Here is a 25,882-nt window from a genome sequence, read left to right on the forward strand (position 1 = left end):
TTTCTATACCAATATATAAATCGTTGATGAAGATATTGAACAGAGCCAGTCCCAAAACAGACCCTTGCGGAACCCCACTTGTTACGCCTTTCCAGCAAGATTGTGAACCATTAATAACTACTCTCTGAGTACGGTTATCCAGCCAGTTATGCACCCACCTTATAGTAGCCTCATCTAAGTTGTATTTACCTAGTTTATTGATAAGAATATCATGCAAGACCGTATCAAACACCTTACTAAAGTCTAGGTATACCATATCCATTGCTTCTCCCTTATCCACAAGACTCGTTATCTTATTAAAGAAAGCTATCAGATTGGTTTGACATGATTTGTTCTTTAAAAATCCATGCTGGCTGTTCCCTATCACCTTGCCACTTCCCAAGTGTTTACAGATGATTTCCTTAATTACCTGCTCCATTATCTTCCCTGGCACAGAAGTTAAACTAACTGGTCTGTAGTTTCCTGGGTTGTTCTTATTTCCCTTTTTATAGATGGGCACTATATTTGCCCTTTTCCAGTCCTCTGGAATCTCTCCTGTCTCCCATGATTTTCCAAAGATGATAGCTAGAGGCTCAGATACCTCCTCTATCGGCTCCTTGAGTATTCTAGGATGCATTTCATCAGGCCCTGGTGACTTGCAGGCATCTAACTTTTCTAGGTGATTTTTAACTTGTTCTTTTTTTATTTTACCTTTTAAAACTACCCCCTTCCCACTAGCATTCACTATATTAGGCGTTCCTTCAGACTTCTTGGTGAAGACCGAAACAAAGAAGTCATTGAGCATCTCTGCCATTTCCAAGTTTCCTGTTACTGTTTCTCCCTCCTCACTGACCAGTGGGCCTACCCTGTCCTTGGTCTTCCTCTTGCTTCTAATGTATTTATAAAAAGTCTTCTTGTTTCTCTTTATTCCCGTAGCTAGTTTGAGCTCATTTTGTGCCTTTGCCTTTCTAATCTTGCCCCTGCATTCCTGTGTTGTTTGCCTGTATTAATCCTTTGTAATTTGTCCTACTTTCCATTTTTTATATGACTCCTTTTTTATTTTTAGATCATGCAAGATCTCGTGGTTAAGCCAAGGCGGTCTTTTGCCATATTTTCTATCTTTCCGACACATCAGAATAGCTTGCTTTTGGGCCCTTAACAATGTCCCTTTGAAAAACTGCCAACTCTCCTCAGTCTCGATTCCCATGGGACCTTACCTATCAACTCTCTGAGCTTACCAAAATCCGCCTTCCTGAACTCTATTGTCTCTATTTTGCTGTTCTCCCTTCTACCCTTCCTTAGAATTGTGAACTCTATGATTTCATGATCACTTTCACCCAAGCTGCCTTCCACTTTCAAATTCCCAACTAGTTCCTCCCTATTTGTTAGGATCAAATCTAGAACTGCTTCCCCCTGGTAGCTTTTTCAACTTTCTGAAATAAAAAGTTGTCTCCAATGCAGTCCAAGAACTTATTGTACCATTGTTCATCTTTATAGTACTGGGTAAGCAGCAATTAATTACTTCTCAAACATGCCTAGGAGGTAGGTATTTTATAGATGGGAAAACTGAACATTTCTGTCAGCATTTGCAGTAAAAGATATGTCACAAAAGCAACCTGAGGTTGAAAAAGATCCAATGTGATACTCGTTGGGGAAGTTCTGGTGGTGATTGAAAGAGAAAGGAAAACGAGGCTCATGATAGTTTTGTTAACTATGTGGAAGTCTGCATAGGGATAGGGGAAACTATGAAGGTCATGGAGAGATATCAAGTTTCTCAGAGGTAAGAGTAAATTTTTTGTGGATGAAAAAGCTCTTACCTCATAAACCTGACCAATTTCATACTCAGAAAACAATACAGTGGATGGGGTAGGTAGAAACACAGGAACAGGTCGAGGATCACTGAAATAAAATAATGGGGGAAACTTTGAAAAACATGCAATAAGCTCTTAGGTATGTCTATATAGCAGTGTTATTTTGGAATAACTGATGGTATTCTGAAATAACAAAATGTGCATCTATACTATAAGCCTTTATTCTCTGAAATAATGTTGAGCTGAAGGACTTCTTACTCCAACTTGTGGTAACCCTCATTTCATGAGGAGTAAGGGAAGAATGTTCTTCCTTCGACTTCCTGCTGTGTAGACAGTGCCAAAAGCTGAGTTAATCTATTTCGACTTAAGTTATTCAACTGATGTAGCTGAAGTTGTGTAGCTTATTTTGACTTTAGCCCTGCTGTGTAGATGTACCTTAACAGTGTCAGTAATTTATCTATGCCTAGGAATATCTTGCTTGCATTCATTAGCAAGAGCAACAAAAATCATAAAAACTTTACAACATATTATTTCTGAAAGATCATAATAAAGATACACAGGAGAAAATACTATTCTGGTTAAACTGCTGCAAATCCAGAATAATTCCAAAGCAAATCTCTCTTCAGAATCAAAGTCTGAAACAAGAGTCAAGATATGTACCTTTTGTCAAATGTCACTTTTCTTCCTGCTATCATTCGTTCTACCTTCTTCTGATGAATAAGAAGACATTTTCCTCCGTTAAGAGTATTTGGTGGGAAAAAGCGTGGATTCTTCAGATAATTGTGTCTGTTCTCAAGTCTGGCAAGGTAAGCACGGTCTTGTTCTCTATCTGCTTTGTACATGTCATCTTTCCGGAGTGATTTGTGAGAGAAGCTTGATTTCTTTGAAACAAACAGAGAATGTGATGTAAAAATCAATTTCAAATACAGCAGCTTTGGTGGTTGGGGATGGATTATACAAATTCCTATTCCTGATTATTTAAGCTTTATGCAGCAGTAAAGAATTTCACCCTTAGCAAACTACTGTATTTCTCTCTTCTCCAACAAAGAAAGCAACTAGTAATACTAAAATAGCAATGTGCTAGGATTTGCCTCTTTCTGAAGGGATAGTATAAGTCCTAAACTATTTTGACAAGCTAAAAAGAGTCCATCTCTGAAATATACCTTACTTGATGGTTTCTTAGTTTGATATGTAGGCTCAGGAGTTGAAGACAGTGTTACGGTGGACAAAGATACTTCTGGCAGACTATCTAATGTTTTCCTCAAGTGTGGGATTTCTATATGTTTCTGCTCCCTTGGACTTTTAGAAATGCGTTGCTTAAAACTAAACGTCTCCTTGATATAGTCAGGCTCTTGTTTTCCTGAAGTTGAAAGAAAAGTATTGACATTTTCTAAGCAACAGGGAGAAAAGTATTAATTATAGAAACTTACTGTAAGCAGAGAAACATTAATAATACATGATTGGTCTTGGAGTTAGCAAAAAAACCCAACAACCCTGTATATTTAAGTGCTCTAATGTTTCATCCATATTTACAGTTTATTTTGTACAAGTACATTAATTTATTGCAATCACAAATCATACAGATAATGTTTAGGACAAACTTACAATAATAATAATACAGTAAACTTCCGATAATTCGGCACCTTTAGGACCCAGGGGGTGCCAGATTATCAAATATGCCGGACTATCAGAAGTGTTAAATGGTTAATTAAGCCTTATAACTCCCCCTCTAAAATAGATAAATTATCTCCACTTTACAAATGGATAAACAGAATAGTGTTGATCAAAAATGAATCTCTCACACTGAAGAAATTCCAAGATTTGAAATTTCATATCAAGTCTAATTTGGACAAAAAGCAGAAACTATCTTTTTTTGCAAAATGAATATTCTGATCTTATTGCATTTTTTTGTTTTGACTAATATACTTGTATTTCTGCAATATCAGCCCTGTTCTTGCCAGGTTCTGTGAGCAGATCATGCCTCTTGCTCAAACATGTCTTTGCTTTATATCAGTAATGCTCTAAGTGCTACTTTAACATTTAAACACAATAATATAAATATAAGTCAAAATGATAAAGTCAAAGTGTAACATTTCACCTTATTGAAAAAAAGTTTTCATAAAGTAAAAACTAAATATTTTCATATTATCAAAGTCAAATACTGCTGCATTTGCTAGTATCTAAAGTGAATGAGCTGAAAAAAATAAATGAACAACACTGATAATGAAAAGTATATTTGATATTTAAAACTTTTCAGTTTTAGTAATTTATTAGTTACACAGAAACAAGAACATCTATAATATATTGAAAATGTAGTATCTTGACCTTCAAGCTAATTCTTAATACTTTAAATATTGGTTTTTATGTATATGAACATTTAGTTCACAGCAAGCTGGGTATCAATCTACCTCACACTAGCCTGAAGCATGCTAAATGTCTGTGTGGACCCTGTTGTCATACACTAAAAGTTCCATCATCCTCTTTAAACTACTCCCATTTCAAAGCAGGGCACATCAAAGTGCACTATAGAATTGTTAGCACACAGCAACATGGTCTACGTGGACACCTAGGGTGTGTCTAGACTACATGGCTCCGTCAACGGAGCCATTTTGATTAGGGTTGTAGACATAGGAAAATGAAGCGGCAATTTAAATAATTGTCGCTTCATTTAAATTTAAATGGCTGCCGTGTTGTGCCGATCAGCTGTTTGTCGGCACAGTGCTGTAGTCTGGACGCTCCGCAGTCGACATCAAAGCCCTTTGTCAACCACCCTGTTATTCCTCGTGGGATGAGGTTTACTGGGGCGGTCGACAAAGGGCTTTGATGTCGACCACGGAGCGTCCAGACTACAGTGCTGCCGACAAACAGCTGATCAGCACAGCGCAGCAGCCATTTAAATTTAAACGAAGCAGCAATTATTTAAATCGCAGATTCATTTCACTATGTCCAGTAAATAAATCTCCGTCGACGTAGCCATGTAGTCTAGATGTGCCCATAATGCACAGCAGGTTAAAGCCAGTAGTTTTATATCCCAGTTTGCCATGAACTAAGTGTTCATATGGAAAATCCCTTCATGTTTCTGTTTATTTGGCCATTATACGCAGGCAGAGCCAGCCTGAGCCCTTTTGGTGCCCTGGGCTCGGGCACACGGCGCATGCGCGGGCCCACCCCCCCAGGATGTGCGGGCTTGCCCCCAGGGCGCACGGCACATGCGCGGGCCGGCCACGGCCACTGGCGTGCAGCCCAAGACCCGCACCTGGGGCGTATGGCGCATGCGCTGCCCAGCCCGGCCTGGCCAGCACTGCTAGCGCACACACCGGGCCATGCAGGGCCCCGCGGCCAAGAGGGGAAGGGCACTGCTGGCCGGTACCACAGGGCCGGTGCTGCGGGAGCTGGGCGTACAGAGCCTGATGGCAGCTGTAAGGGACGCTGCACGCCCCTTACAGCTGCCATCAGGCGCCCCCCATCGGTTGGTGCCCCGGGCAGCTGTCCAGCTTACCCATGCCTCAGTCCGGCCCTGTACGCAGGCTATTCATATCTAATTCTTCATGTCCTAGAGAAATCAGAGATTATCAAAAATCCATGTTAGACGGCATTAAAAATTACCTTTAGGTGCTTTGGTAATGGGTACTCTATCAGTGATGTAATCTTCAGGACAGATTAAATTATGCTTTTTGAGAAGGTCACTATCTACACTCCATCTGAAGGAGGACTCCACTACAATATTAAAAAACAAACAAACAAATGATCGGTGTTTTAAGAAGCACTACAATGATCAGTCCGCATTTCTGTTCTCACCTTATCATCACTATGAAGAAATATTTTGGAGTGAAATATGAATTGAGGGTTTGTTCACACTGCAAGCTTCTTTCAGAATAAGCTTTTCCAGAAGATATCTTCCAGAAAAGCATATTTTTAAATAGAGCATCTACATGCAAAAAGCACAACTAAATAGTGATGTGCTATTTTGAAAGATAGCATACAGTGTGGCCACCCGGAACCAGTTCAGGAAGGGCATCAGGTCAGCAGTTAGCCTCAGGCAGCAGCTCCAGGAAATATCTGAGACACATGCTTAAAGAGACTCCCCCCAGACAGCTGTTTCTCAGGTTCTTCTGCTTGCTTGCCTACCTCTCCAAGGGACAGCAAAGCATTTCCACTGCATGCTTTGGTTGCCCTGCTTCAGGACACCAGAGCACTCCCTGCTATGGATGGAGTCAGAGCTACCTCTGGACACGCAACAGCCCCACACTGCCGGGCTGCAGTTTCTGTAGCAGTTTCTACAGGCTGCCGTCCTGGCCCTGCATGAGCTCGACCCCAAGCTCATCATTGAGAACCTCTGCATGTGTTCAGGAGTGCTGCTCTTGCAATCGCACCCCACTGTAGAGCGACACTTCTGGCGGGTGGACGAAAAAGCTTTTTTGGAAGAGGTCTTATTCCCCATGGAATGAGGTTTACCAGCATTGGAAAAGCCGTCCGTTATCTCGATTTTCTTTTGAAATAACACAACTGCAGTGTGGACGCTAGTATTGTTTTTCCGGTATAACGGCCATTATTCCAGAAAAAAGAGCAGTGTAGATGCATCCTGAGGCACAGACCTAGAATCAAACTACTCCAGAGTTCTAAATTCAATTCTGACTCCTGGCTTTGGGGTCTTCTACCAAACACTTAATCTCTGTATCAGTTTCCCTGCCTGTAATAACACTTATCAACTTCACAGGACAATTCTGAAGACATTTCCATTTTTGCACAGCTGTATTTCCATATGCTTACAATAATATTAAGGCATAGAATCATTAATGGCAGATTTCAGGCCTTGAAAGTGGCCTGCCCAATTAGTTTATTATGTAAGGTAATTTTTTTTCTATTCAATTTTCTGCTTACATTTTCTCAAAGCTGCTCTTTTATCACTAGCCAATTAGCCCATCATAAAACGGGATTTTCAGGTCTCTCCTCCACGTCGGTGTTCTCTCCCGAGCCTCCAGTTTCTGGCTCTGTCTCTCTCTCTCTCTCTCTCTCACCTCCTACTACTGCCTCCCCATCTCTCTCTCAGCTCTCCTCCACTTTCTGCCTCTCTCTCCGTCTCTCTCTTTCTCTTCTCCCCCTCCTCCTGCCTCTCACTCTCTCTCCACTCTCTTCTGTTGCCATTGGGGATGCACGCTTGACAGGCCCCACCCCCGGGGCGTGTACATCACCACCCTGCCTCCCTTTGCCTCCCACCATGGAGCTTGTCTGACTTCTCTGCTGCTCAGTCGGGCCGCCGCGCGGGAGCAAGCAGCGCAAACGGCCTCTCTCTCTCTTCTCCTCCTACTGCCTCACCCTCTCTCTCTCTCAGCTCTCGTCTGCCTCCTGCCTCTCTCTCCCTTTCTCTTCTCCCCCTACCACCTCTTACTCTGTGTTTCTCTTCTCCTCCTGCTGCGTCTCTCTCACTCTCTCTCTTACTGTCCTCCGCCTCCTCTCTGCCTCTTCCGTTCTCCTCTCTGTCTCTTCCACATCCGCTCCGCTTTCCTCCTTTAGAATCTGGCGCCCCTTTCCTAACGTCAGAGACGCATGCTCATCCAGGCCCCTCCCCCTGGCTTTTCCCTCTGGGCGGCACTGTTGCATCCCACTGTGGCACTCGGCTGTCTTCTGCGCTGCTCTGCCGGGCCATCACATGGGAGCAAGAGGTGCAAGCAGCCATTTGGGCCTCACGCTCCACATGCAGCACCCCTCCCGCTTGCTCCCGTGCAGCAGCCCGGCACAGAAGTCAGCTGAGCGCTACAGTGGGAGGAAACAGCGCCGCCCAGAGGTAACAGCCAGCATTTCAGCATTACAGAGTCACAGACATTGGGCTACTATATATATGATAAGTAAGTGATATTAAACCCTGGCAGTTTTCAAGTATCTAAAAGGGTGTTACAAGGAGGAAGGAGAAAAATTGTTCTTTGGCCTCTTGATGATAGAACAAGAAGCAATGGGCTTAAATTGCAGCAAGGGAGATTTAGGTTGGACATTAGGAAAAACTTTCTGACCATCAGGGTGGTTAAACACTGAAATAAATTGCCTAGGGAGGTTGTAGAATCTCCATCACTGGAGTTATTTAAGAGCAGGTCTGATAGGCATCAATCAGGGATGATCTAGACAGTGCTTGGTCCTGCCCCGAGGGCAGAGGACTGGATTTGATGACCTTTCAAGGCCCCTTCCAGTTCTAGTATTCTATGATTCATAAACTGCATAATCAAAATGCAGAACACCCATGTTTCACCTGGGGTCCCAGTTGCTGGCCCCACATGTCCAGAGTTCCAGCTGCCAGGACCCTGGACATAGGACCAGCAGCTGGGACCCCAAGCATGGGACAGCAGCAGAGTTTAGTCATTAACTGAAATGTGTTACCGATAAGTTTCTAATTATCAGTTAATCCAGGGCTGGGGAGCCTTTTTCCTATTGGGTGCCACTGACCCACCAAATCATGGAACACACACACACATATCAATCATGGAATACACACAGTCCTGCAGCGAGAGGGGCTGAGGGAGGGCGGAGTCTTGGGTCTTCTCCTAGGCTCTGGAGTGGGGCCAGAAATGAGGGGTTCCAGGTGCAATAGGGGCTTCAGACTGGGGTGAAGGCATTTAAAGTGCAGGAGCGGGCTCAGGGCTAGAGCAGGGGGTTGGGGTGCAGGTGTGGAAGGGGTTCCAGCCTGGGCATGGGGTTCGGGTACAAGTGAAGATATGGGGTCTGAAAGGGAATTAGGGTGCTGGAGGGGGTTCCAACATGGGGTAGGGCATTCAGGATGATGGTGTGAGGTCTTGGAGTTTGGCTGTGGGATTGGGCTCAGGACTGGAGCAAGGAGTTAGGGTGCAGGAAAGGCTCATGTGGTTCTGGGTGGAGACACAGGCTCTGGAAGGACATTGGGGAACAGGAGGGTACTCAGGGGTGGGAACTGAGGTACAGGAAGGGCTGAGGGGTGCAGGCTCCAGCAGAGCACTGCTTACCTCAGGCAACAGCCTATTGATCATACATGGGACTTAAGGCAAAATCTTCCCTGCCCTGGCCCCATGCTGTTCCTGGACGCTGCTACAATGCGTCCAGGCCACTCTGCGGGGTGCACACATTGGCTGACATTTCTGGCCAGTGGGAATTGTAAGGAAAAGCATATGTAGACTAGGAGTTTCCCGATTGTTCATCCCTGAACTTAGGGACCATGGAGTCAGCTCATCAGCAAGGCCAGCTGGTGCTCACAGTTCCAGTCTGGTGTGGTGGGGGAGGGGGCAACAATGCTTAGTGCTTGCCGCAGGTCTAATGAAATTAAGCAAGAGGCCAGATCTAGCCCATGGGATAGAGGTTTCCCACCCATGAGTTAACCAGTTACCATTTTACATCCCTAAATGGAAGTATTTCCATTGACTTGATTGAGCATTGAATTTAGCTCCAGATCCCACAAATGCGTACTGTGATAGGTAACATTCCCAGAAACCTTACCTGGTGGCAATCCAGTGTTGTAGATGTCCTCCCCAGCATCTGCCTTCAACATGTTCAGAGCCCTTTCTTCTTCAGCTGTTGCTCGAGCTCGTGCCTGAATGATGTGCTTTTCTATCATGTCAGCTTCTGTCAATCGATGGTTATATTCAGTATGAATCTGCCATGTAAAGTGGAGAATGTAAATAAACAAATACACTTTTAGCTATCACAAATTATTAATAATCTCAGTACATGTGATAGAAAAATAAATGTTTTCTGTTTCTTTCTGAAGGTTTGCTAGAATGTTTTTACTTGTAAGAATAAACTCCCAGAATATAATGCATTATTTTCTAACACTTAACTTGGGTGTGTGGGGGGCAAGAGGGAGGGTTGAAACATTTACCAGATGCCTACCAGTTTACTAAACTTTATAACTAGAAGCAGGTATAATGAAAAGAACCCCTTTACCAAGGATTTCCAGGGACATCACCCTGCAGAGAAGCCTGTCCTTCAGCCCCTGCTAGTGGAAAGAGAGACGTGCTATGCTTGGACCCTGTTTGTATTCCAGCAACTGTATCAGGTACATGATTCAATTTCAAGTGTTCCGTAGGAAGCTTTTTAATTCACTTCTTCAGAGCAGGGACGTGAACCAAAGCTCCCACATCCCAGGTAAAAAAACCAGACCAATGGCTATTGTTGTTTCTCTCTGTCCTTCTTCCCTAATCTCACAATTCCATTCCGCATCTGAGAAAATGTCAGTTTAAAAAAAAATAGCATTTATCATTTTTTTTCTACTGGTTTTGAATATCAGCTGTGAAAATGAGCAAAGTCTTGTTGATTTCATCCCACTGCTGCTCCAGCAAGAGAGGTTCTAAGATTACTTGTCTGCACTCTCAGGTATGTCTAGACTACATATCTCTGTCGTCAGAGGCATGTAGATTAGGCTACCCGGCATAGGGAAATGAAGCCGCAATTTATATTATTGCGGCTTCACTTAAATTTAAATGGCTGCCGCGCTCTGCGGACCAGCTGATGATCAGCTGTTTGTTGGCAGCTCAGGGCAGCCTAGACGCGCCACAGTCGACAAGGAAGCCTTTGTCGACCGGCACAGGTATGCCTCGTGAAACCAGGTTTACCTGCGCCGGTCGACAAAGGCTTCCTGCGGCACGTCTAGACTGCCCCGATCTGCTGACAAACAGCTGATCATGAGCTGGTCGGCAGAGCATGGCAGCCATTTAAATTTAAATGAAGCCGCGATTATTTAAATCACGGCTTCATTTCCCTATGCCGAGTAGCTTAATCTACATGCCTCTGACGACAGAGGCATGTAGTCTAGACATACCCTGCATATCTATCCAAATGTAGGACTAAAAATACCTTTTAAAAACCCTTCAGAACCTGAAGCTTAAAGTCTGCATGAGTTGATGGCTCAGTTTCCCCCACCTCTAACTTTAAGCCCATTGCTTCTTGTCCGATCATCAGAGGTTATGGAGAATAATTTTCCCTCCTCCTCCTTGTAACACCCCTTTTAGGTACTTGAAAGCTGTTGTTATAACAGCTAACAGATGGCTAACACACAATGAGATGAGAGGCTCTATGAGAAAATTTGGTCCCAAGAAGAGTATTTCAAACTGCTCATGAAAATATCTTTGTGATTCTAGGAAACCATTTTGAAAAATAATCCTGGAAGGTTTAATTAAAATTGACAAACATTTTACTAGTTGTCAGAATAGCTCTGAAAACTACCTCTAATTTGTTTGTTTATTTGCTTTACCTTTTGCAATTCCTCCACAAACTTCTCATGATAGATATTGTCTCCTCCACGGGATTTGATCAGATTTGTTCCAGTATCCATCCCTATGACATCTGCAGTATACATGCTCTTAAATATACTAGTCAACAAATGGGAAATGTCCTGTGGGGGGAAAAATTAGAGTGAGATATTGTTAATCTTTAGAAACAGAGACAGGATTGAGAGTGGAGGATCTGGGTATTAAATCATACATGCAGCAATGATTAAATCAGTTTGATTCCACAGGAATAGCTTCAGATTACCAGTGTTTCGGTAAGAAAGAGGTCTGTATGCATAATGTTCTGAATATAGGAGCTAGGTGCAGACCCGTCAATGTGGGGGAAAATGAGGGAATTGTCCCAGGGCCCAGAGATTCAAAGGGGCCTGAAGCTCCCAGCCGACACCGACACCACTACTTCAGCAGTGGCAGTGGCCAGAGCCCCCGGCTCCTTTGAATTGCCGGCAGAGTGTTGCTGAGGGTTGTGGGGTATCACACAGTGGTCTGGGTGGGGAGCCCCAAGCCTTCCATGGGCAGGGAGCCACCCACCCCACCTTGTCCCAGAGCTCACGGTGGCTGTCAGCCCTGCTGGCTCTGCGTATCTATTTCTTCCATAAAAGTCTGGATTATAAGAAGATACAGGCTGCAAAAGCGAATGCCATTCAGCTCCTCCAGAAAATGGCTGGTTGTGGAATCCACTGCACTCTCTAGGGTTGGAAGGCTTTGTCTCTGGGAAGGACTGTCTGGAGGGGATTTAGGATGTAGAAAGAATATCAAGTGGTGGTAGAAAGGAGTATCTTCTCTGCAGTGGATACTACAGGAACATAAAAGGAAGTTCATGGGATGGTCCAAGAGTGGCCTGTTTGGGAATAAAGGTGTGTACAGTAGTGTCTTCCTGGATAGGAGGGGGAACATCTTTTCAAGTGGGGTAAAGAGGCTCCCTGTGGGAATTCTGAATGGTGTGGGGTGTACAGGCACAGTGAATAGGCTGCTGGGGTGTGTGTCTCTTTTTCTTTGTGATTGATAGATCCCTAGGCTACAAGAGATCATTGACTTCAGGTATAACACAGGCCATAAACTTCTCCGAAAAAAATCCCAAGAGCAGATACTTTAGAAAAAAAAACAATCTTAATTTTAAAATAGTCAACGGGGGAGACTCCATTGTGATGCTTGGTAAATTGTTCTAATGGTTATTACTCTCACTGTTAAAAATCTACATCTTGTTTCCGATCTGTTTTGTCTCACTTCAACATCTAGCCATTGGCTCAAAGGTGGAAGGGTATCTCTGAGGGGGAAGGTGGCACAGGGGTGTGTTTGAGGGAGGTGTCTCTGGGGGAGGGGTGACCTGCAGGAGGGGGAAATCTAAGGGTGGAGGGGCCTCTGGGAAGTGCTGGTCTCTTGGGGGAGGGTGTCTGAGGAGAGAGGGGAGGCCTTCAGGGGAGTTTATCTCTGAAGGCAAACTGGCATGGGGGGTCAGTGATGAAGGCGGGGGAGGCCCTGCGGGGGGGGGGTCAGTGATGAAGGCGAGGGAGGCCCTGCGGGGGGGGGTCAGTGATGAGGGCAGGGGAGGCCCTGCGGGCGGGGGGGGTCAGTGATGAAGGCAGGGGAGGCCCTGCGGGCGGGGGGGGGTCAGTGATGAAGGCGGGGGAGGCCCTGCGGGGGGGGGGTCAGTGATGAGGGCGGGGGAGGCCCTGCGGGGGGGGGTCAGTGATGAAGGCGGGGGAGGCCCTGCCGGTGAGGGGGGTCAGTGATGAAGGCGGGGGAGGCCCTGCGGGCGGGGGGGGGTCAGTGATGAAGGCGGGGGAGGCCCTGCGGGCGGGGGGGGGGTCAGTGATGAAGGCGGGGGAGGCCCTGCGGGCGGGGGGGTCAGTGATGAAGGCGGGGGAGGCCCTGCGGGGGGGGGGTCAGTGATGAAGGCAGGGGAGGCCCTGCGGGCGGGGGGGGGTCAGTGATGAAGGCGGGGGAGGCCCTGCGGGGGGGGGGGGTCAGTGATGAGGGCGGAGGAGGCCATGCGGGGGGGGGTCAGTGATGAAGGCGGGGGAGGCCCTGCGGGCGGGGGGGGGTCAGTGACGAGGGCGGGGGAGGCCCTGGGGGGGGGTCAGTGATGAGGGCGGGGAGGCCCTGCGGGGGGGGGGTCAGTGATGAGGGTGGGGGAGGCCCTGCGGGGGGGGTCAGTGATGAAGGCGGGGTAGGGTCTGGGGGGGTCAGTGATGAGGGCGGGGAGGCCCTGCGGGGGGGGGGTCAGTGATGAGGGTGGGGGAGGCCCTGCGGGCGGGGGGGGGGGTCAGTGATGAAGGCGGGGGAGGCCCTGCGGGGGGGGGTCAGTGATGAAGGCGGGGGAGGCCCTGCGGGGGGGGGGGTCAGTGATGAAGGCGGGGGAGGCCCTACGGGCGGGGGGGGTCAGTGATGAAGGCGGGGGAGGCCCTGCGGGGGGGGGTCAGTGATGAAGGCGAGGGAGGCCCTGCGGGGGGGGGTCAGTGATGAGGGCGGGGGAGGCCCTGCGGGCGGGGGGGGGTCAGTGATGAAGGCGGGGGAGGCCCTGCGGGCGGGGGGGGTCAGTGATGAGGGCGGGGGAGGCTCTGCGGGGGGGGGGGTCAGTGATGAGGGCGGGGGAGGCCCTGCGGGCGGGGGGGGGTCAGTGATGAAGGCAGGGGAGGCCCTGCGGGCGGGGGGGGGTCAGTGATGAAGGCGGGGGAGGCCCTGCGGGCGGGGGGGGTCAGTGATGAGGGCGGGGGAGGCTCTGCGGGGGGGGGGGGTCAGTGATGAGGGCGGGGGAGGCCCTGCGGGCGGGGGGGGGTCAGTGATGAAGGCAGGGGAGGCCCTGCGGGCGGGGGGGGGGTCAGTGATGAAGGCAGGGGAGGCCCTGCGGGCGGGGGGGGTCAGTGATGAGGGCGGGGGAGGTTCTGCGGGGGGGGGGGTCAGTGATGAGGGCGGGGGAGGCCCTGCGGGCGGGGGGGGTCAGTGATGAAGGCGGGGGAGGCCCTGCGGGCGGGGGGGGTCAGTGATGAAGGTGGGGGAGGCCCTGCGGGCGGGGGGGGGTCAGTGATGAAGGCGGGGGAGGGTCTGCGGGGGGGGGTCAGTGATGAAGGCGGGGGGGGGGGGCGGTCTCCGGGCCGTTACCTGGGTCCGCTCGGAGGCGGGTCGGTGTCTGTACATGGAGGGCTCAGGGCTGCTGGGGGCCCCCCCCGCCGCCATCCCCCCAGCCAGGGCGGCGCGGCCAGGCCCGTTGCTAGGGCCGCTCAGTTCACAGCTCGCGGCCCTAGCGACGGCGCCGCCCCCCGGCCAGCAGCGAGTCCCCGCCCCGCGGGGGGGGGGGGGTCAGCGTGTGGGCAGGCTGGGGCCAGTGGGAAGGGGGGTCTCGCGCCAAGGGGCCTGTGTCTGTGCATGGAGGGCTCTGCGCTGCTAGGCCCCCCCCCCCCCCCGCCCTAAGGCTTTATAGCTCCCCCTCCTGCGATGTTCATTGCTTGGAGGGGTTCCCCCTCATCCCCGTGAAATCTCCCCTCACACACACACCGGCTCCCACTGATCGGTGTTTCTCTACTTTTTTTTATTAAGTGCCCCGTTTAAAAAAAAATTATAAGTACCCCCCAGTACCGACAGCTTTCAGACACCCACACTTGTTTTCTACCATCGCAACACATTTGATAATAGGTGGTTAAGTCATTGAGAAACACTATCCCAGAGGACACTACTGCCAACCTGATAGCAGACCTATGTAACTTTGTTCTCACCCACAATTATTTCCAGTTTGAGAACAACTTATACCTCCAGATCAGTGGCACAGCCATGGGTACACGCATGGCCCCACAGTATGCTAACATCTTTATGGCTGACCTAGAACAACATTTCCTCAACTCCCGTCCCCTTTCACCCCTTCTCTACCTACGGTACATCGATGACATCTTTATGATCTGGATGCATGGCCAAGAAACACTGGAGATATTCCACAGAGATTTCAACAACCTACACCTCCCCATCAACCTCAGCCTAGACCATTCTACACGAGAAATCCACTTCCTGGACACCACAGTACAAATCAACAATGGAAAATTAGACACCACTCTCTAAAGAAAACCCACCAACTCATACAGTTACCTACATGCTTCCAGCTCCCATCCAAAACACACCACACGATCCATCGTCTATAGCCAAGCCCTTCGATACAACCGCATCTGCTCTAATCCCACTGACAGAGACCAGAAGCTTCAGGATCTCTACCAAGCATTTATAAACCTCAACTACCCACCCGGAGAAATAAAAAAGCAAATTGAAAGAGCCAGACGAATACCTAGAAACCATCTACTTCAAGACAGACCCAAGAAAACCAACAATAGAACACCACTTGTCATCACCTACAACCCCCAACTTAAACCTGTCCAACACATTATCAATAAACTACAGCCTATACTGGAACAGGATACCATACTCCAAGAGGCTCTGGGAGACAGACCCATAGTCTCCTATAGACAACCACCTAACCTCAAGATGATTCTTACCAACAACCACAGGACATACCACACTAATACCAACCCTGGTACCTTCCCTTGCAACAAACCCCGTTGCCAGCTTTGTCCACATATTTATTCTGCTGATACCATTATTGGACCTAACCAAGTGAGTTATAAGATCAAGAACACATATTCCTGCGCATCCAGAAATATAATCTATGCTATCATGTGCCGAAAGTGTCCGTCTGCTTTGTACATTGGACAAACATCTCAGACACTTCGCCAAAGGATTAATGCCCACAAAACAGATATCAGACAAGATCACAAAGAAAAAACAGTTTCTTGCCATTTTAACCAGAAAGGACACTCTCTCAATGACTTAACCACCTCCATTCTGCTACAAAGACCTTTTACATCTGCACTTGAAAGGGAATCCTCTAAACTGTCATTCATGTTAAAATTCGACACTTTCCAAAGAGGATTGAACAAACACTTGAACTATCTTACACATTATCAAGATAGCTTTCCCAATTATCACCTCTAATACCATTAACTCACAAACATCCCACTCTCCCCACCTCTAATATCGTCAATTCACAGACACTTACCTTCCTTCCTCCCCCCCCCCTGCATCCCCCTCCTCTTCTGAAATGTGATTTGTCCTTTTCATATGTGTTCATTTTTTTTAACTGTATCCTTTGGTATATATGGTTGTGACTATTTTCTTCCACTATTTGATCTGAGGAAGTGGGTCTGGCCCACGAAAGCTCATCATCTAATAAACCATCTTGTTAGTCTTTAAAGTGCTACATTGTCCTGCATTTTGCTCCTACTTAATTGTGTGCCCCCTGGTTCACATCAATTAATTCTGAACCCCAAGACCCCATATCAACTGTGAGCCTCCAACCCTACATGAAGTAATTCTGTGCCTCCTCATCTTTCCTTTAGTTCTCAACATCTGCTACAGGCAGCTCTGGGGGCTCTGCCCCAGACCGCTGCACCTGGCAAGGCACGTGGAAGGGCCCATCTCCTTTATCTCAGTCTGGTTGATGCTGGAGGGGTGTAGAGGGGAGCAGCCGGGAACAGGCCATAGGGATTGCTCGGTCCCACTGAAGACAAAGAGTAATAGATGCCTTTCTAAGAATGGTCACATGCAGACAGTGTATGGCCTCAGGCCCACTGAAAACAATGGGAAAGAGCAGGCATTTTGGAGGAGGGCAGTTCTGAACTGGACTCTCTTGAGTAGATCCTTTGTCAGTCCCTGTAGAAAGAGAACTTTTCAGTTCTGACCAAGGGGGTGATGGGAGAAATGAGCATTAATCCCAGAGAGAGAGAGAGAGAGAGAGAGAGAGAGAGAGAGAGATTCAAATGTTGCCCATGCACTAGGTTTCAGGGAATATTAAGGATCGGAGAAGAGCACTGATTTTTAAGGTCAGAAAGGACCATCACCAGTATTGCCAATTTCATGATATCACAAATGAAGAGTCAGGTCCCAAAAGTAATGAACTTGGCGTAAAAATGAGATGTTTAACACAAAGTCAATCTTGTCCTCCTAATAATTCTGGCCCTTCCAGTGCCCCTACCATTTTGAGCTGGATCCTTTGTGAAATTGGTTCTTGTAAAGAACTAAGTATATAAATCACTGGTTAGGACTTTATTCTCTTTGTAATTGTACATAATTTACTATGGATTTTTAGTTCTGTGATCAGTTGCGTTTTATCTGTCAAGATGGGGTCAAATACAGAATACTCCCATGTTAGAGTCAACACTTTTTGAGTTAGGAAATTGTCACCTATGATATTTAGAAATTTCAAGGTGTTTTAGTACTGGCAGCATTACATCTTCAACATATGATTCTATGATTCTATATTTATTCAAATTGATTTCCCCCATGTTCATGAATCCTTTATCCTGCACATAATAAATAGGTGTGTAGAGAAGAAGTCATCCTGATTCCTAATGTAATTTGGTGGTCTGTAGCAGACACCAGCGAATATACTATCTTATGCTTTCTCTGTTAGCCGAATGTTAGCCGAAGCGTTCAAGATATTCTTCCAAGATTATAAGTGACTTGGAAACATGTAATGCCAATTTTTATATAAAATGCCATTTCCTCTTTCCTTTTGTCCACACACTCCTTCCTAAATAGACTATAGTAAATCACCATGGTTCAATGATAGCAACTAGATCAATGCTCATAAATGAGCTCTTCCAAGTCCTTTTATTTGTTACTCCATTCCTGGCATTGGTGTACAGATAATTAAATAATTTCTTCTCTTCATGTCCTTTGGTTTCTTGATTAGTTTTGTTCTTAACATCTCAGTTTTATGCTGTGCAGACTAGATGGGATAAAGCAGTCAAGAACAGAGATACTGTACAGATGCAGTACAGAAAAGTTTGAAGTCTTGTCCAAAGTCTCAACAAATTAATGGCACAGCTGGAAATACATTGCAGGAATTCAGACTCCCTCTTCTTCCCAATAGACCACATTTACTTAACTGGCATTGTAGTTACTTTACATTATATTAATAGCAGTCTCGTGGTTTCTTGTTTTATTTTCCAAGTATTGTTTCTATAGACACAGTTTGCCCCAAATTGCTTGTCTCCACTCCTCTTTCATTAACATCTGTGAGAAATGTGCGTGTGTATCTGAGGGCTTTTATTACTTGAGAATCCTACAAACAGGAGAGAAAAGGAAATGAATCATTTCAACAAGAAGCTTTGACAGTATTGAGGCAGCAGATCTGATAAGGATGTGCCAAAATATACAAACCCATTATAAAACTAATGAAACCACTTCCTCTATAGGCAACCTGCAGTTTTTTTCTACACCCGTTACCATCACAAGTTTCACTTCTACAAGTTTGTAGATGGAATACCAGATATGGCTTTACTTGATCTTGCCATGATTACAGAAAATGTAATTGAACAATTATGGAGGTGTTGCATATGCCTCTATTGCTAAGTTTCATTTTGCACTTAAAGCAAAGCATTTTGCTTTGCTGTGTTTGAAAAATACAGCATATGCTCCCCGAACTTACAGCACTTGCTTTTTAAGTATAGCACAGTGCAGCTGAGGCAGCAGCATGTCAATGCCCTTGGTTATGCCAGCAATGAATTTGGCTCTATACCTGTAACGCCAGCTTTGCACTCCTATTGACAGAATTTGCTCTTCATTACAGAGACATAAATGTGGAATGACTGTGCTGGAGCCAGTGGATTAACTTCAGATTTATGGCTGGAAGCTTCCAATGACTTTTAAGCCTGTTTCTTTCATATGGCCCAATACTGTAACTAAGGACTTGGCCTTGTCTACACTGGCACATTTTGTCGCCAAAAACTGCCTTTTGGTGACAAACCAGCGAGAGCGTTTACATTACAATGTGACTTTTGTCGGGAAAAACACCCAGTTCTGGCAACAAAAAACGTCCAGCCCTGTGAGAGATTTCGTCTTTCCCCTCCCTTTATTGTCAGCTGGCCTTCATCTATGTGAAGATTTCTGGCAGCGGAGCTTATGGATGTTAAAATGCGTTTAATTATGTAAATGGTTACACTTTTACATCCCTAACGGAGATCCAGTGACAGCATTAGTTCTTAGATTCGAAAGTTTTATGGGCCACGAATGCCTCTTATTTGCTCTTTGATATGCTGTGTCCATCTAAAGGAGATAGAATCATATGAAAAATAAGACCAAGATTTTCACATTTGTGTACCTGAAGTTAGGTTTCTAAATCCACATTCATACACCAAAGTGATCTGATTTGTAAAATGTGAGCCTTCAACAGCTCCTAAAATGAGAAAAGCTATTGACATGTTAATGTTTTGCTATTTATTATCATATTTATATAACAATAGCTCCTAGCGAGCTTAGCTAAAATGGGCTGCTGAGAGTTCCTGCCCTAAAGAACTTCAAAGCAAAGTTGACGCAGACCGGGAGAAAAAGATTCAGCATACCAGCTGGGATGGTTGGCAAACTAAGGTCCATGTTCTGACCTTTGCTTTGATACAAATTTCCTCTGACATTCTTATGAAAAATGGCACAGGCTACACCTTGGGACTCAAACCTCCCTGTAGAATACTCCCTGAGCCGTTCACACAGGTGTAAAGGGGATGGTTAGCTCCTTACCATGGGCAGTGAGGGAACTGGACAATGGGGGAGGCTAGCCCCTGGCCACTCCCCTTCCAACTGAGACTCTGCCCCTCCCTCTTTCCTGTTGTTCCCCCTCCCCTGCCCAGAGCACACCCACCATGGCCATCGGCCCTCTCCTGTGGCTCCAACCGCAGCCCCCTCACAATCCCAGTCCCAGAGTGTGGGGTGGGCAGCATAACCACAGCACCCCCAATCCCAGTCTATGGGGCATTCTGCTGCAGCCCCCTCCCCAACCCTAGCCTCAGAAGGGGGGGGGGGCAGGCGGCACTCCACAGCTCCCTTGACCCCAGCCCCAGAGCATGTCCCAGCTGCACACCTGAAGCAGGTGCCATGACTGGAACAATCCCAATCCCAGCCCTGGACAACATGGAGGGCAGCACTGTCACAGCACCCCCAACTCCAGCTGTGGAGTGTGCCTCTGCAGTGCCCCCAACCCTAGCCCTGAAGTGCAGGGTGGGCACCAACCAGCCTCAGTTTACCCGAGTCCCAGGCAGCTGTTTTCCAGCTCCAGCCGGGCCCTTGATGGAAACTCACATCGGGGGCAGAGAATGGGTGGGGCCATATTAGGTTATATGGGGATGGGTGGGGCTATACCAGACCATTTGGAAAATACATAACCTCATTATGTGGGTACACTGTCCATCTCCCTTACTGAAACTTAGTATTTTTTGCTGACTGTCTCCCAGTACCAAAAGAAAGGAGAAAGGACCATGAGAAATCAGGACCCTGAGATTGACAATTCCCAGGAGCAATAGGGTGAGTCCAACGCTCCAGGTCACCCAGCTTGATAGGGCAGGTAGGTCAATGGGGGAGTCAGGAGGCCAGGGGTCCTGTCCTCCAGATGAACTGGAGCTGCCTGGGGCAGAGCGTGGCTGAGCTAAGGAGAGAGCCAGCGTTGGGGCTGAGCTATGGAGCAGAGCAGCGCCAGCTAGAACCAGAGGGGCCAGAGTAGCAGCCTCGGGAGCTGCGCTGGAAGTGGATTGGGTCTGGAACAGTCCAGAGCTAGGTGTGATGGGCAGCTAGGAAGAGTGAGGGAGATCCTGAGCATCGTGTGGCCGGGTGCCAGGTTTTCAACCAGAAAGGCCAGTCAAAAAGGGGGCCTGACGGTGTTTGGTCCGATCTACCAACCGGATACCCAGTGTCCAGTTGCTGTGGGTGCGGGAGGCAGAGATGCGCTCGCTCATCAATACTCCAGCCCCTGTTCTGCTGCCTCCTGCCAGTGTTGGGTGGCTGAAGCTCCCAGGCTTGGCTCCACAAGTGAGTCCCTCTTGACCTTGGCGGCGGCAAGGGCTGGGAGGGGAAAAGCAGTGAGTGATGCGGGGAGAAGGGAAGAGGAGTAGATGGGGGAAGAGGTGGAGCTGGCCTTTAGGAGGGAATGGGCATGACCGGGGCAGGGTCTTGGCAGGAAGAGGTGGGGCTGGAAAGGTTCCAGCAGCCTGCTGGGATATCTGGTTTTTAAATGTTACCAAGTTTGCAACTCTACATGGGTAGCAGGCCTAGTGCAGGGAGACGCCACCAGCCAGGAGGTCTTCAGGCCAGACTTGGAGGGAGACCATAACCCTGACTGAAAGGCAGACACAGGGAAGAAGAGTCCTGCCTCCTAGAGCCAGAGAGCATGTGGCCACACCAGAACAAGTGCCCGACCCACACGGCATCCCATGGCTAGGAGGGAGGCCTGGCAAATGAGAGGAACAGACAGTGAATTTCCCTTGTATTCCAGAGACAACAGTGTGTGATGTTCCTGGGGCCACAGAATGGGGTGACATGGTTTCCTTTAACCTTTCCATTTTTTCCTTATTTTTCAATAGTTTGCTGTTTAATTAAACTGCATTTGCGTGAACTGTATGCAATGATCAGTGGATCAAGGAAGAGACCCGTGCTGAGAGAGCACACCAGAGTGGTGACACCCTAACCCCTCGTCCTAAGTGACCACACAGGATCAAGACCCTCCTGGAATTCTGGGCCCAGTCTTGTTGGGGTTCCAAGGACTCTGCTACATAGGAGAGGAGAATGGATGTCTTCGAGGTCAGGCAGACCTCTGAATAAAAGGCCTGGGAGCAAGGACTTGTATCCTTTCACCAACCAATTTCACCCAGGGAGCGTGCAAGCCAGGAAAGTTCCCCACAGTCGCTGGTCCATGCTCCTGCTTGCATAGAGAAAAAAAAGTAGTCACCACAGACTTTGGAAGAGGCAGCTTTTTCTCCAGGGGTGAGGGTGTGGGCAAATGTGAGCTTGGGTGGAAGCAGGCAGAAGGAACCTTCTCCTTAGGAAATACCCAGTAATCCTGAAATGTCACATTCCTTTGAGAAATTCTTCCTGTAAGTGTCATTCAACAAACACATTAATCAGACCTCTATCAGAACATCAGTACATAAATCTCTGCTTAATTTGAGTTTCCTTGTAGCTTAGAGTTCACCTCGAAATAGAAGCACAGCAACCTTTCTTCCCTTTACATTTCACAAGCAGCCGGCTTTCCATGGGCTGGATTTTCTCTGACTTAACTTGTCCACATGGAATCTGCCAAGGGGTGGGGACAGTTATCCTTTACCCTCCACGTTTCCTGTTTGTTGCGGAAGTGTAATGTTATATGGGAAGTAGGGCACAGAAGAGCAGGGACACATTTACACAGATCCCCTCTCCCTGCAGAGAGGCTACTCTGATTCCTTTCCACACAACATGTCAGGCTAATCAAGTTGTGTACTGATTTAGGAGTCAGATTTTGCCACACCAGAACAAGAATCCAACCCTCACGGCAACCCTGCAGTGCAGCCAGAGGCTGGGAGGGAGGCCTGGTGCATGTGCGGAACAGACTGTGAATTTCCTTGATATTCTAGAGACCGCAGTTTGTGATGTTCCTGTGGCCACAGAGTGGGGTGACATGTTTTCCTTTAACCTTTTCCATTTTCTCCTTATTTTTAACTGCTTGCTGTTTAATAAAATTGTATAGGCTTGAACCATATGCAACAATCAGGGTCAGGAAAGAGTCCAGTACCAAGAAAGCACCCCAGAATGGTGACACCCTACTCCCCAGGCTTTCGAGTTCCTAGTCACATTGAAAAAAAGTCAATTTCTACACTCATAACTAGGAAGTTAAGAGACAGTTTCTACACTGATAACTGGGAAGTTAAGCAGATTAGAATTCTAGGCTAGAGTCCGAGTGCCTCATGGGAATTCTGGGCTAGAGTTCCAATGCTATGTGGGAATTCTGGGCTAGGGTCCCAGTGTCTCACAATTTCCATGCATTAATACTTTGGATTCATGCTATTAAAAAAGAGATCAGAATCTGGCCCACTCACTTTGATGTCATGAGCTGTGTAACCAGAAGGAGATGGTGTCATTCTGTTTCCTATGTATAGTGTCTTTCAGTGCAGAGGAATTCCCACCCTGCTTCCATTGTGTGCTTCAGTCCAGTTAGAGATTATTGTTGAGAAAGTCACTATTTTCTCTTTCTGCATCATGGACTCTTTGGCCCTAACTCTGGGCTGTGCGGAGCCATGGGAGATATGGGGAGCAGAATCACTGGGTGCCACCTTATCATCGCTTTGATTCTGAAGACAGCTGGGGGAATGGGGCTGTCCCCACCAAAAGTCTGAAGGGCTGGATGCAGAAGTAGCCTCTTGGGGTATGTCTACACTACAGCGCTAATTCGAACTAACTTAGTTCAAATTAGTTAATTTGAACTAAGCTAATTCGAACTAACGCGTCTAGAACTAAAAACTAGTTCGAATTAGCGTTTTGCTAATTCGAACTAGCGCGTCCACATTAAGTGGACCCTGAAGCGGGGTTAAGGATGGCCGGAAGCAGTGCCGGCAGGGCATCAGAGGAGGACTTAGAGCGTGGAGATGCTGTCTCAGGCTAGCCGAGGGCTGCGCTTAAAGGGTCCCGACCCCCACCCCGGACAGACAGTTCTCAGGGGTGCTACGCTTGCAAAGCAGTCCTGGCTTGGAGTGCCCTGAGTGCCCACACTGGGCACATCACAGCACTCGGCCATCAGCCCGGCTGCACTTGCCGCAGGCTGCCATCTGGGGAGAGGGGGCAACTGGGGGGCTGCAGGAGAGCTTTCACCCCCAGAAGCCCGCAGAGCCAGCCCAGTCCTCCCCATCGGGGGCTCGTGCCCCATTCCTCCCTCACCTCCTTCCACTTACCCTTCCCTAGCCCCTCTTCTTGATGTACAAAATAAAGATAATGTGTCTTCCAAAATGGAATCTGTCTTTATTGAACAAAACTGGGAGAGACTGGGAAAATGAGGTGGGAGAGGGGAGGACAACTAAAATGATCAGGGGTTGGGAACAGGTCCCATATGAAGAGAGGCTAAAGAGACTGGGACTTTTCAGCTTAGAAAAGAGGAGACGGAGGGGGGACAGGATAGAGGTCTCTAAAAGCAGGAGTTGGGTGGAGAGGGTGCATACAGAAAAGTTCTTCATTAGTTCCCATAAAGAAGGACTAGAGGACACCAAAGGAAAGGAATGGGTAGCAGGCTTCAAAGTAGTAACAGAAAGTTGTTCTTCACAAAGCAAAGAGTCAACCTGTGGAACTCCTTGCTGCAGGAGGCTGTGAAGGCTAGAACTGGAACAGAGTTTAAAGGGAAGTGAGATCAAGTCATAGAGGTTGGGTCCATGGAGTGGTATTAGCCAGGGGGTAGGAGTGGTGTCCCTGCCCGAAGTTTGTGGAAGGCTGGAGAGGGATGGCACAAGACAAATGGCTTGGTCACTGTCTTCAGTCCATCCCCTGCAGGGTCCCTAGGGTTGGCCGCTGTCAGCAGACAGGCTACTGGGCTAGATGGACCTTTGGTCTGACCCAGGACGGCCATTGTAAGCTTAGGGCTCAGGGTCGGGGGGCTCAGTGGACCCCCTTGATTCTCTTGCACACCTGCTCCTGGGTGGCCAGGCTGGCAGCTATCCTGCCCAAGCCGGCCACTTTCCTGTGCCTAGTGCCGAGATCGTGGACGAGGTCCACGATGTCCGCACTAGACCAGGCGGGTGCCCGCCTCTTGCGGTCCTGGGCAAGCTCCTGGGAGCAGCCAGCCTGGTCCCGGGTAGAGGGGGAGGGCTGGGGAGCATCGGGTGGGTGGCTCGATCCGTGCCAGGTGCAGGGTCTGCTGGCTGGGTGCTGGCAGGCTTGCACCTGGCACGGGCACTGTAGCCAGCCCGTGCCCCTTTAAGGGGTCCAGGGCCAGGAGGGGGGAAGTAGAGATTCCCTAGTGTTGGCCAGAGTGGCCACCAGGGAAACTTGGGGAGGGCCAGCCTCCCACTAGTTCGAATTAAGGGACTACACACCCCTTAATTCGAACTAGCTAGTTGGAACTAGGCTTAATCCTCGTGGAATGAGGATTACCTAGTTCGAACTAAGCGCTCTGTTAGTTCGAATTAAATTCGAACTAACGGAGCGCTAGTGTAGCGCCTATGAAAGTTAGTTCGAACTAACATCTTTCATTCCTGGCGAAATCTTGAACTGCAGTGGTATTCTTTCCTGTACTGTAAACGACTCCTTCTCTTTCCTCAGTTTCCTGATTCTTTAGTTCTGAGGTAAATTATTTTCAACAAACATCTGTTTGTTCGAACTAACTTTGTAGTGTAGACATACCCTTGGTGAGAATCATGGGAAGCACTGCATTTGAAGAAGAGTGTGGGTTGCAGAATTTATTATGAATGTTGAAGACCTCAACTTTCAGAACTGTTCCCTAAGGAGCACAGCTCCTTAGCACTCAGCATGGAGTGAGCACATTTTGGGGTTTGTGTGGGGACCATGTGTGCACAGGATTCAGAACCAGCTCTGGGTGATGGTGCAGCTGAGGTTGTAAGGGCATAAATAGCAGATAAATCAAGGGGATGGTTTCCACAGCAGCTGTAACTCCTACTCGATCAGCCAGTAGGCCAAATTTTGGCTGGCAGCCAATGTTCCCTCTAATTTTTTTCCATCCATGTGTAGAATAAATTTTGTTATGTGCACCTAGGCATATGCAGATCTGCTCCACTAGTAGAAATACATGCTGCCAGCGGAGGGTGCTCTGCTAAGCAGCTGGGTAGCATCTTAATCTCTCCCAAGTGGCTGCCCAAGTGCTCAGATTACAGGGAACACTGGTGGAAGCTGCACAAGGAAACTCTCCTCCCCTCTGATGACCCTGTGTCCAATGCGGGGCAAAGGGGTGCAGGCCCTGCTCTACCCTAGAAATCTCATGCTCTTATCTATTTGAAAGTGATGGGAAAAGGTGGTGTGAGAGTAGAGCCATGACCACTTCCCATCTCCGCTTTGGTCAGCAGGGCTAGACAG

At 47.9% G+C, this 25,882-nt stretch overlaps 1 protein-coding gene across 5 annotated transcripts in view; it reads right to left on the reverse strand.

The window, feature by feature from the left end:
* The window catches only part of DLEC1 (DLEC1 cilia and flagella associated protein), a 66,982-nt gene extending 52,732 nt beyond the window's left edge, over positions 1–14,250 (reverse strand). For 3 of the 5 annotated variants that reach the window (XR_012902132.1, XR_012902133.1, XM_075922860.1), the window contains exons 1-7: positions 14,135–14,250; positions 10,999–11,139; positions 9,246–9,402; positions 5,397–5,507; positions 2,954–3,150; positions 2,451–2,671; positions 1,797–1,878 (exon numbers count right to left, since the gene is read on the reverse strand). Coding sequence is in view for 3 of the 5 variants with exons in the window: in XM_075922860.1 (XP_075778975.1) it covers positions 1,797–1,878; positions 2,451–2,671; positions 2,954–3,150; positions 5,397–5,507; positions 9,246–9,402; positions 10,999–11,139; positions 14,135–14,209 (984 nt within the window). In the remaining 2 variants the exon portion in view is untranslated. Of the gene's footprint in view, positions 1–1,796; positions 1,879–2,450; positions 2,672–2,953; positions 3,151–5,396; positions 5,508–9,245; positions 9,403–10,998; positions 11,140–14,134 lie in introns of those variants that run through there. The other 2 variants (XM_075922861.1, XM_075922862.1) reach the window with 2 other exon arrangements.
* Between the last annotated feature and the right edge of the window lie 11,632 nt (positions 14,251–25,882).

Source organism: Pelodiscus sinensis, chromosome 2, assembly GCF_049634645.1.
Source record: "Pelodiscus sinensis isolate JC-2024 chromosome 2, ASM4963464v1, whole genome shotgun sequence".
Classification (NCBI taxonomy): domain Eukaryota; kingdom Metazoa; phylum Chordata; order Testudines; family Trionychidae; genus Pelodiscus; species Pelodiscus sinensis.